Source organism: Chroicocephalus ridibundus, chromosome 13 (genome assembly GCF_963924245.1).
Source record: "Chroicocephalus ridibundus chromosome 13, bChrRid1.1, whole genome shotgun sequence".
Taxonomy (NCBI): Eukaryota; Metazoa; Chordata; class Aves; order Charadriiformes; family Laridae; genus Chroicocephalus; species Chroicocephalus ridibundus.
This window is the reverse complement of record NC_086296.1, coordinates 154,157-166,622: the sequence shown is the minus strand read 5'-3', so window position 1 is coordinate 166,622 and position 12,466 is coordinate 154,157. Positions and strand designations below refer to the sequence as shown.

The following is a 12,466-nucleotide window of genomic DNA, read 5'->3' as shown; positions in this document are numbered from 1 at the left end:
GCGGGGCGGCGCCGCGGAGCCCCTTGCCTTTCCCCTCACCCACGGCGGGAGCCTCGCAGCTCTGAGGGGGGCATCACGCCCGGCACCGCCGCCCCATCCCTGAGGAAGGGCGGGAGGGAACCGTACGGGCCGCGGCACCCCCCCGCCGCCGCGCGGAGATGGGGAGGGGGTCGGGTCACGTGAGCGCGTGTGGCAGCGGCGGAAGGATACGGGGGGTCTGACAGGTCCTCCAGCCCCCTTCACTGGCCGCAGCCGGGTTGGCGGGAGCCCCCCGGCTCTTCCGAACCCCCAGCCCAGCCCTGCCACTCAGCAGGAGCGGGGGGCAGCGGAGGAGGGGGGGCGGCGGGAGGCAAGGGCGCGCGAGAGGCGGGGGAAGAAGGTCCGCGGAGAGGGACTATTTGAGGAGACCCTGGCAGGCTGGTGGCGTGCGGAGTGATCCCGCCCCGGAGTGAGCGGCCCCGAGCTGAGGCAGGGGAGGGAGGCGAGCCCGCCGGGGCGCTATCCCAGCGAGGGCTCTGCGCCTGCGCCACCTCCCCCTCCCCTTCCCCTCTCCTCCCTTCCCCTCCTCCCCGCTGCCGAGTGGGGTGCAGCGGCGCCTGCCCTGCTGCTGCCGCCGGCCCCCGCCCCGCGTCCCTGCCCTGGGGAGCTCGCCCCCAGCCATGGCTCAGATACTGCCCATTCGCTTCCAGGAGCATTTCCAGGTGAGCAGCGGGGGGTGGTGGGGCCGCAGGGAAGGGGCTCCCCCTCCTCTGCCTCACCCCGTCCCTCAGAGAGGGGGGGGCCGCGGCCTAACCGAGGCTGGGGGCGTGCTGAGGGGAGGGGGGGCTGGGCCGGGCCACGGGGGCGCCTCCTGCGGCTGCTGTGGCGGGGGGACTCCCTCCCTCATTCCCTCCGATGCGGAGCCGCCGTCCCGCTGCGCGCCGCGGGAAGGCGCGCGGGGCCGAGCCCGACCCCGGTGCGGGCTCCCGGGCTACCGCCTCCCTCCGTCCATCCATCCCCCGGGCTGCCTCTTCGCGGAGTGCCCGCGATTTGTGCAGAGTCACTCGCCGCCTGAGGGACCTCCCGCTCCGGGGAGGTGCCGGGCCGGGGCCGGGCTGCTCTCCCCGGCCACCGCGGGGGCTCCCCCGCCTCAGTTTAGGTGGGTGTCTTAATCTTGGAGAGGGATCGAGGCTTCTCTCTTTTACCTAAACGACCATCAGCATTCGGATCGCGGAGGTTCATGGGGACGTCTTTCTGTGCAGCTGCCAACTGGGAGGAAATTGGTGAGATGAGGCGCAAGAAAGCATTTGGACTTGGAAGCTGCACAGCCTCTGTCCCTCTTTCCAAACGTAACAATATTAAAAAACCCCATCCCTAAAAATGTCATAGTTCCGTTCTTCATAGCCTGTGAAAACCATAATGCCAGTGTTGGAAAAGATCCATGACTAATGGATGCAGCACAGACAAACCGGTTTATCTGTTTCCTTGTGAACTGATGATGAGGGAGGGTTGTAAATGGAGTGAGAGAACACCGGTCTCTGAACATGCAGTTTGAGGTAGGAATTAAAGGAATTTGCTAAATGAATGAGAGAACAGGAAGTGGACTTGGCAAGTCATCCTTCTGTCTCTGTACCGCCCCTTTCTGTCAAATCAGGCATCCATTTCAAAATATGAACAGGGTATCATCCATCAGTGTGGACTTTGTGCCACTTCAAGCATTTCAGCTTGGGAAATGGTTATTGCAGCTGCCAGCCTCCTTTGGGAAGTGTTTTTCTGCTTGACTGGAAGAACTGTCTTGATCACTCCGGAAGGAGCCTTAGTGTGAAAAACAGCAATAGGGCAAGCGAACTCCAGAAATATCTAATCTCCGTGTACAAGGGAGCAGACACACCTGTCTCCTCAGAGTTGACATGGATTAAGAGAGTTTAACATAGTGAAGAAGAATTATACTGTCACTCTCCCCACCAATGTCCAGTATAGCAGTGATTGTAGTAACATCCAGTGAATCCCAAAGAGCTACAGTACAGCTGTCTGAGTAAGAAACTTGGGATCAAAGTGTTTCTGATGTCAGATTCTCCTTAGAAGCATGTGGTTCTTCCAGTTTAAAACTAGCAAACATAACCACTCCTGCTGGTTGTGTTTGGGCTATACAATAATGATGAGAGAATATCACACTTAGTATGTCATAGGTGTATTGTGCTGCTTTGCTTATTAAATGAGTGTTTCTGTAAGAGCGAGCGTTGTGTGTCTTGCAACATTGCCGATATTGGCATTGTGGTACTTCTGTTTTGGGTGGGGGGCTAGCAGCTTCTCAAGGGATTTGTACTGAAGTCATATTCTATTTTGTGCTACCACCTGCTTTTGCTCTTAAATAATTTGGTCTAGAACTGGGCTTGAGGGACTGTTTCCCAGCATGGACGCTGCAGAGAGGAGCAGGGGAGACCTTGGGACCCCTGCTGCTAACATGTAGGACCAAACTCTTCTTCTGGATTCACTCGTTCCTGCTTCTTCCCCCAATTCGAGTGCGGTAGCTCCAAAGCAGTACTCTGCTACAGAGAAATTGAGATTAGTAGTAGCTGGGAATAGGAATGCAGTCAGCCTTCTCGGTGCTTCTTCTGCAGTTGTTTCTACTTGGTGGGATGAACGTGGAGGGAAATCGGAAGGAATGTGGGAACTGGTAGTGTTTGCTCTGGCTGGATATCTGCAGTGCATTTTTATCAGCTCTAACTTAATATTACATGTTGTAAACATCCAGAGTCATGTGTAAATGATACATGATGCTTGACTGGTAGAGAATTCGTTAAAAGATTAGGCCTTCACTCTTCTTCCTAACGTTTTGCTATCACCCGTATATTTAGCTTTATCAGCTTAATGTCTTTTGTACCCCTCACCCCACCCCCGTTACTTCGAAGAAATTGGCTTGGCTACAGTTAAGTTGTTACCTTTAAAATTAGTGTAGCTGGTCTACTGCTGTGCTCTATCCAAAAAGGCTACAATTCCTTATAATTGCTGTGTTTCAGTGATCCTGCATTAAATATTTCTGCACCTTAAGTCAATCTGTGTACTGTTTATACCTGTAGGCATTTTAATTAATATGTCTTTAAGTGGTTAGAATAGCTGTTAGTGCTCTAATTACTCAATTCCAAATTCAGACTGGTGCTGTTGAATCGTTGTTTCACTTAAGTTCAGAGTCTTACCAAGATAGTTGTCTGTACTTTACTAAAAGAACTGAAGCACACAGAAAGTCCTCTCCAGAGAAGCTACACATAAGTTGTAGTGCTAAATACTGAACTCTTCTCTCCCACTCTCTCTAGCTGGAAGTGGATAAATGATAGTGTGAAGTGAAACAGCGATCTTGGTCCACATAAAATTGGAGGAGTAGAGATCAGCAGACTGTTTACATTCCTTGTGAAGCTCATCTTGCTTTATATTGCTCATCTTCTGACTGAACTGTAGCTCCAAGCCTGTGCAGGAGGAGCGATTGCCAGTCACAGTGCATGCTAAATTTGAAGTTGTTAGAGCTTGTACGTACAAGTCCTGTGTGAGCATGTCAGCTGAAAGATGGAGAATAGCTGCAGTAAAAGAAAGATATCTAGGTCTTGATGTGGTAGTAGTCAAGCTGAGAATGAATGCAAGTCTTCCTGTTTGTTTAGCGTCATTTAATGCAATTGAACAGTTTCTTTTAGGTGTGGACTCTGTAGCTATGAGTCTTCACAAATTCATAAAGAGGTTGCATCTTGCGCATTCTTCCTGCAGAGGATATCATAGTTAAGTCCCATAGCAAAGGAGGGGAATAAAATAAGGACTTGTTTCTTATCTATCTGATGGCTGACCAGCTGCAGCAGTACAAACTGTGCCAGCCCTGCTATAGTGAAATACTAGTACACACTACTTAAGCTACTGGGATTTAATTGGGTTCTTAACTCTAGGGCTTCTGTTGGAGCAGTGAATTATAAATTACTTACCAGATTGAACGCTTCCAAGGGGATTGTAGTTTACAATGGAAGGGCTGTAAAAGACTAAGTATACTCATACATAGACTGGAAGCAATGTTACTGGAATTCAGTGAACAAAGTGTTCTTGATCTAAAATTAAACTTTTTCTTTACTTAGTCCTTGGTTTGTTCTTAAAAGCTTGTCTTTTCAGTTGGTAGTGTTTTTCGGTTTTCACTAGCAAAAAAATCTCTGCTTGCCTGTGGAGAAAGCTGTTACTTGTACAAAGTCTCAGGTTCCTAGGTTGGGGCTTCATCCCTTAGATGGATGGACACATCGATCTGTAGGCAGGATTCCGCTTTCTGTTGAATAACTAATACAGACTCTTGAGCACAACCAACTAATGTGAAAACACTTGTGTGCATGACATGCTCTTGATGCACAAGTTTTATGCATCTTGGTGCAGTACTGAGAAGTTAGGGTGTACTGGTTTTAAACATAAAGAATGCAGATTTACTTGTGACATTTTCTGGGTGAAAACACTTTTTGTTTGGATAGTCCGAGATGTCTTGTTAAGAATTGCTATCTGTTGTGTAATAGGCGTGACTGAGATGAAGTGTAATAATGGCTTTCGTGAGTTTGCTTTGGCTGGACATGTGGACTTAAAAGCACTTAGGATATTTGCAACCTGTAAATGATTTTTTTGGACTTGTATCCAAAAGGTAGGGCTACATATCGTGACTTGATTCAGCTATTTAGAGTTGAAGAGACCATGTTTGCTCACTGAATTGAAAAGTGCCCTACATGTGGTAGGGAGACTCATTCAATAGATGATCTAATCGTCATCACTGACATACAAGTTTTTTGTGTAGGGAGTAACTGTCATTTAAGATGAAATCCTAATTGCAACTGCAACTAAAACCTGTGAGCTGGTGGTGTTGCATGTTTCAGCTGTTCTGTACTTCCTTGATGTCCTTCACGGGTCAAGATGGGAACTATAGCAGGAGATGAGATACAGGTGGGCAGTTGAGAGGAGATGTTCAACAACTGTATGCGGATCCTTATTGAGTGTGATTATAACGTCATATATTCACATGAGTAAGAGAGTTCTGTATTAATGCGTTCTTGTTTTGTATTATGCTTAAAATGATATGTGCTTACAGAATTTTTAGCAAGCAGTTTTTAATATTTGGCTACCTGTAGCCTCTTTCTGAACCTTACTCTTTTCTAGTGGGCTTAAAAACCAATAGTTGATTGCCTCTAAAAAGCACTTCCACTAGAGCTGTATGGCATAAAGCTGAAATGGGATATTTACTGAACCCTGAAGGGATCTTAAATTCACAGAGTTCTTCTGACTCCAGCATTTGACTGGTGGTATGTCCCAAATATTGGAGTGTCAGTATTGAACAGGTAGTAAGTTAGGCTTAAGTATGTCCCATTAGAGAAATGGACTTAGTTTGAAGACTGCTAGTATCGATGTCTCAGTTGGTCTGTGCTGACTCAGTCTGGATCGCTGCACTCCACAGAAAGGGAAATGCATTAGAAAGTCCCATATTTAGTAGAACTCTTGTGTAAAAACATCTCAACTCCATTTCTTAGCAAATGGTACCATGATGGTAAAGTAGAATGGGGAAAGACTAAATCTCAGATTAATAGTTGTATTTCATCTTAAGTGTAGGATTTGTATATCTTCATTAGGGCTGAGAATCAGATAATACATCTCGGGTTAGTCTTTACCATGTCACTAATTTCTTAGTATCTATAAGATGCTTAAAAGTAAGTTTGGTATCTAATCCAGCGTGCCGTAATACTATATATCTATGAAGCAAAAATCTTTGTTGTCTGGCTCATTGAGCCTGATAGTGAAGATAGTTCTACACTATACGTGTAGATAATGGGCATTAGGGCATGAAAGGGTAGGGGAGGCATTATGCTGTTACTCATAAAACAGAATGTTATCTTTTCTTCTACAGAGAGGCTTACGGTAAGCTAAGTGGGGGTGCTTGGTAGGGTTTAACTGGATTACCTGGAAGTAAAGTATGGGGTAAAATCATGGAAGGAGGGTATCCCCACAGTAAATGTCCCTGGAATGACTTTGCAATATTGAATCCTTCTTTTCAGAAGAAGGCAAGCTTAGTTTGAGAGTACTGCTTGCCTAAGAAGCATAATAAAAAATGAAAATTCAGTAGCAATTGAGAGGCCTGATGTTTACTCCTTTATGAAAATAAACTGCAAAATCTCTAGTTAATACATACAAACTTCAGTAATGACCTGTAGCACCTTCACCTGAGGCCTTTTAAGATATATAGCTAAATGCTTGTTGCCTCCTGTAATAAAGTTTTCTTAATTTTGTGCTTGAGGAGGAGGGGAAGGTGCTTTAGAACAACGTAGTCCAGGTTGTCCTGGCAGGTTTGTCCCATCCAGGGTAGAAGTGATGCTGGCTAATGTCCCTTTGTTTGGTGGTAAAGGGATTCTGCTCGTGTTCTTATGTATAGTCATAAGGAATATGCCTCTTGCACTGCTTCTGTATTACAGGAGCGCATGTGATCTGATAAAGATACTTAATCCCTCTCCTGATGGCAGGAACAGTCTTCAGTGTTTTCAGACTACTAAAATGTGAAGCTTTGTCATCATTCACTGAGGCTTGCAGTATTCATATGACCATCCTTTAGGGTGTTTTGCCTTTAAAAGATGTGACTGACTTCCCTAATAATAAGGATGACAGCGATACTCCTGCATAATTTAGCATTACATTTTCTGAAAGCTTTGCTAGATTTTATAACAGTTAAAATGGGAAATCTTAATACCAGAACTTGATGCAAAATATTACTTAGTGAAGATACCAAAAGCATTATTCTTCAATATGGATCTGATTTTGCAGTGAATAACCTTGGGCTTTAAGCAGAACTTCAAGCAGGCTGGTGCCTTGAGATTCTTACCATGCAGAATGAGTGGCCAGGGGCTGTCTCTTGAAGAGCAGGTCAAGCTGAAGCACAGTAATTGAGAAGAGACCTTGAAGAAGCTGTGTTTCTACTTCAGTATTCTGGAAATACATCTGAGTTTGGATTAATTAAATCAAGTTAGCAACTTTGCTATGCTGCAGTTAAATCTCTTGACCACTCTTGTGACAATTTAATTAGTCTCTTGGTAGATGGACTCAGATCATGCTCAGCATTAAAGTGCTCAGGTGTACTATGTCATTTGTCAAAACAAGTGGATGTTGTCTGGCCTAGACCACGTGACCAAGAACAGTGGAATATTAAGGGCCCATCATTTATTCCCCTGTTATTCAAGGTCACAGAAGTTGATGGAGCTACAACTTGTATGTTTGTTGGGTTCTAAAACTTTATGCATTACATATGAAAAATGCATGAGTTGTCTTGTTATGGAAACTTCTTTCCTTACTGACACAGAAGCCTGTAACAGCTGCATGCCCAGTGGAGATTTGTTTTCAAAACTCTAGTTGCAAGCAGCTTCTTGTGTTCTTGTGCCTAAACTTTGATTCTCTTTTGGAATGAATGGTACCTACTGAAGTTTACTAGTGTGTATTGAAGTATTTACCTATGAAGTGCGGTGTTCGCTGAATGGTGTCAGTTTTGCTGAGACATGCTTGTGGGTGGGATTACAAGTGCGTACATTTGGGTTGCATTGTATTACTGAAACTTGAGTACATTGAGATTAGCAGTTAGTGAGCTGAATAGCTCTTCATTAGTAAACTAAACAGAAAACAAACAATTCCTGACGTATTCTCAGGCACAGTCCTGACACACCATGTTTCTAGGTATCTCTGTTAACATACCCAATTTATGATTTAGTGAGTAGCTTTCCAGAAGCTGTAACAAGCCATGATTATCCAGATCAAAACACACTAAAATGGTGTTTGTGTCACCATCATGGGACTTGTTGCTCAAGAAGTTTAGTCTATTGTATGAAGGTCCTAGTGGTATGTATCAGAGTCAAGGTAGGTAATCTCTATCCTGTCTCCTTGAGGGTAGTCATTTTTCACTTGCAGTGCACTGAAAAGTGGTGTAGGTTAATCCCTTAAGAACGTGCAGTGAAGCTGATACTGTTCCTCTGCTTGAAAAGCATTGCTCTGGGGCATAAAGCAGGTGCTCAGGCCTATCACGGTTAACTGTTACATAAAATGCCGCTTGCATACATACCGAGCTGGGGTGTGCTCATAGGTAAATCTGATTTACTGCATACCAGTTGAAACAGTGATAGTCATTCACTGCCACCTCCTCCTGTTAACTGGAAATTGGAAGTGAATGGAAACAAAGTTAACACAAAAGGATGAAAATGAGAAATAGCCATCTTCTAGAGCAATCTATTCAGTGGCACAAAATGACTTTAAGTTACATTAAGAGTAAATGCTTTGTACCTGCTGTCATATGACGAGGGCAAGTTACGTTTTGAGAGTTGGACATAAGGCTGGAGGAGGCCTGCACTGAAATCCCTGCCTTTGTTGTTGAGCCAAATGGCGTGATATCCTGGGCAAGGAGAGATGGAATGACTGATTGTTTTAACACATCCTTCTTAGTTTTCACTGGTAAGAATTAGATTCTAAGATGAACAAGTCCACTTGTAAGAATAGGCCATTTGAGACCCGCTATGTAGACTTCATTCGGTAATGGTTGCATAAGGGTAATTGGTTCTTTCCATAAGACCCGCTGCCGCTGTACCTTGTAGTTCTGCCACTTAAGTTTTTAATATCAAATTTACCAGCCTTGCTAAGTCTGAAATAGTGATGCTACTGATAGTTTACGGCCTATCACGTTACTAGAACCAGGTTAAGCAATACATGCTTAAGTTAAAACTCCTTTTAATTTGCATCAATAACACAACTTTGGAATGTCTTTAGGACTTGAATACTAGGAATTGTGTAGTTCTTTACCTATGGAACAAAGAGAAGATAGATCATAGTTCCATAATATATACTCTTGTCAGACAAATATGCCAGTCTTGCATTTCCTGCTGGAAGAGACTTTAGACATAGAAGTTTGAGTTAGCCTTTCCATGTTGAAGGTCTAACAAAGCACTCTCTTATATCTTTATAGCTCCAAAATTTGGGCATTAACCCAGGAAACATTGGATTCAGTACCCTAACAATGGAATCTGACAAGTTCATCTGCATCAGGGAGAAAGTGGGAGAGCAAGCACAAGTAGTGATAATTGACATGAGTGATCCAACAACACCCATAAGACGTCCAATTTCTGCCGAAAGTGCCATCATGAATCCAGCCTCTAAAGTAATTGCGCTAAAAGGTGAGTAACCCTTTATTATTGCAGTATGAAACCTACCGTTTAGCTGTAGTATTGCTTACGTATGCTCTTAAGATTTATGTAAACTTTCTAAGAAGAATGTATATGAGGATAAGAATTCTTGCCTGAACTTGCATGCTGTATTTTTGGCAGTGGATTTCTCAGTAATCTTTGGATGATTTGCCTCCAAGTAGGTGTGAGATGCTTGGGCTTGGCACTGCAGCCTCCTATTCTCACTGAGGACCAGGTCAACATATGGTATACTTTACCTTTAAATAGGTGTCGTAAACGTAATGGACACTTGTAAAGGTGAATAAGAATGTAAAGCCTTTCTTACTCTCTGCTCTGTGCTGGCCCTTTCTTGTAGCTCTGAAGAGCTTACTAGATACCAACAAAATGTCATAACCAGTAACTGTGAAAGTCTGAATGTACAAGAATGTTAAGTTTGGCCATCATGAGAATCTTGCACATAGAAGACTTCTGCTGACCAGTACCTGTGATGTTGATACTGCCTTTATGTAGCACTCTGAGCTCAAAGAAATAATTTTTAATGTATTTCTGGCTCTTTTCTTTAATGACTGACTTCTGATATTGAATCTCAATAACTGTCACTTACGATGTACTTTTCTTCCTGCATCTTATCTAAACAGATGGTGAGTGAACTTTGTCATGACATTTCATGTTCGGTAGTACAGAATGGTCTAATCTCATAAAAAGTACTGAACTTTAAGGTAGCCATTTGACAGTTCACTTCATAGCCAGGTGGGGAATCTTAATCCTCAACTGGTATTATAGTGAAAACATTCTCCATTGGCTTATTGCTAACCATTTGGCTGCTTTGACTATTGACTGTACCAAGTGAAGGAGAAGAGTATGCTCTTAATGTTTGTGTGTGTGTATATGATGGAAGTACAGTTGATAGACAAAACCAAGTCGCAATATTTTTATGAGAGACCTCTACTAGCATGTCCTGTGTGCTATTCATTTCTGCCTGAGTGTGTGTTTTAATGTGGAAGATCATGGTGAAATTACTTAGGGGTCCAAGAAACAACTATCCTCAGAACTGGTACAAAAACCGTAACTTTTTGTCTTTGATCTCAGGCTTATACTGGTGTTAGGGGAAAACTAATGTGTTAATGTTTGACGTCTTATCTGAATCACAGATTCAGCTGATGCTTATACATCTTGCAAAGGACTGCCTTACCTGGGGTGTGGGTAAAGGCAACAATGAAAAAATAATTTCAGATCTGTTAAGAGTTCACTGTCCTTAAACTTGGACCCCTTTAAACAAACCATATTGGCAAGGAAAGTGCCTTCTCTACACTAGCAGAGCTTCATCTAGCTCTTAAAAGGAAACTACATAATCTGGTTTTAAAACTAACCTACTAACTAAACAGATTATCATCAGCTTCAAAGAATATAGCCTTATTCTTGCCAGTGTTAAGACTTGCTCAAAAGAAGTATTGTTCTGTCCATGCAGAGCGAATGAGCTTGTCCTCTGAAGAGCTAAGGTTGGGTGAATGATGTCACATTGACATGCAAAATTGTGTTGTCAGGTATTGCAAACTTAATGATCTCTTCTTCTATAAAAAAAAACTAATGACCAAAGGGTTTGGTAGAAAAGAAGACGAATAGAGCTATCTAACCAATATGTTGTTACCCACAATAACCAGCAGAACTACACTGAAGACCGTGGTTTAAGTCAGTCTGTTGCTCCAGACTTTCCCTGCTGATTGACTGAGACTTCAGTAGTCAAAACTGTTCTGTGTTGTGACTCAGTGTGCCATGATAAGGAGTTGCTCATAATCTGAGGATTACTGAGCAATAAACATACAAACCTACCCTCAGAAAAAGAAATGAAATGGTTCTTGATTTATACTGAAGTACAGTATGCACAATTTCATTTCTGGATTGCATGTGGCATTCTCCTGGTGTACCGAGATTTATGCTTTGTCCTTGTTTTCATGATTCTTTTGCTTTGCTCTGTACCGAGAGTACTCCCCAGTTGCTGTAAGTGGAGAATGTAGCACTCGGGTGCATCCATTCTTTGTGGAATGGAGAAACTTCATGCTCCAGTGAACTGAAATGTAAATTCTGTGTTCAAAAGATGAATCTGCTTACTTGACTACTCCTGTAGAGAATAGTTTGAGTAGATTGAGCAGTCTGGTAGTTTGATCAGAAAAACTTACGTAAGAGTCTGGCTTTTTGTCTCAGATCTTGGCCTAAGAAAGAATTCAACTAGACATGAGACTCAAACACACACTTGCCCTCACTGTGACTTTATGGCAGGTTCTGCTCTCGTAATCCAAATAACCGATTTTTTTGTAGTTTAGAGTTCTGAAGTTTGAATTTATGTTGCCACACTTAGCTGCCTGATGAAGCTTCTGAAGCCATTTCCAATTGTAACATAGCAGTCAAATTTAATCTAGAAAATAGCCAAGCACGAGCTTTTAACTCATTTTAGTGGATTATTGGTTTCTTATACGTTCTTAAAACTAAGAAGGACATCCTGCTTCCTTTTCAGCAAGACTGACTTTGAGAGCAGTTTCTGTATGCACATTCCTGTTTAGATGGTGACTAGAGCCCTTCTAGAACTACTTGTCTGCCTTCTGCATGTGAGGCTACACACTGTGGAAGTTCCAAAAATCAGTCCCTTGATAGCACCACTCCACCACTGGACAAATTGTTGTCTAATCCAGTAAATACTCTGTTTCCAACTATCGGTTTACAGCTGGTGTTAGGCCTGGGTTTTTTGCATTTGCACAATACAGTTAACTACATGTGCAGAGAAAGGTCATCAAAGAGGCTGCTTTTGGTCCCAGGAAAAGCTATCAAGCCATCCTGGGAGCTAGATCAGGTTAGCAGTTCTTTATGCAGTTAATTCAGGGAGCATAAATGCTGCATGTGGTAGCTCTGAAGTCTCGCATTGTCTCTTGACACTGCATTAAACTGACATGATCAGCTTACTATATAAATTACGCTAAAATGTTTTAGGGCAGTCAGAGATGCATATTAATGTACGGTTAGTATCTCTTGAAAATGAATCCTTAGTGGCCAGCAGCTTTCATCTATCAAAACTTCCCAGTAGAAGGAACATCTACCAGTTTGACAGTCAGAAGTGTTACTAGCAGGGAAAACACTTCTGAAATGTGGATAGAAATAATGGCATTACAAGCCAATACTCTAGCAGTCTGAGTGGGTGTCTTGTGAACAGAAAACAATATTCCTGGAGCTGAGTCGTCTCATCTGTAGTGAAGAAAAATGTCACTTTGACTTCCTGAAAGGAATAGAGT

General features: G+C 43.2%; 1 protein-coding gene across 4 annotated transcripts in view; it reads left to right on the top strand.

The window, feature by feature from the left end:
• The first annotated feature begins 393 nt into the window (after positions 1–393).
• LOC134522715 (clathrin heavy chain 1-like) overlaps positions 394–12,466 on the top strand; it is a 37,273-nt gene continuing 25,200 nt past the window's right edge. For 2 of the 4 annotated variants that reach the window (XM_063350657.1, XM_063350655.1), the window contains exons 1-2: positions 398–701; positions 8,969–9,176. In XM_063350657.1, coding sequence (XP_063206727.1) covers positions 660–701; positions 8,969–9,176 — 250 coding nt within the window. In that variant the 5' untranslated portion in view covers positions 398–659. Of the gene's footprint in view, positions 702–8,968; positions 9,177–12,466 lie in introns of all 4 variants that reach the window. The other 2 variants (XM_063350658.1, XM_063350656.1) reach the window with 2 other exon arrangements.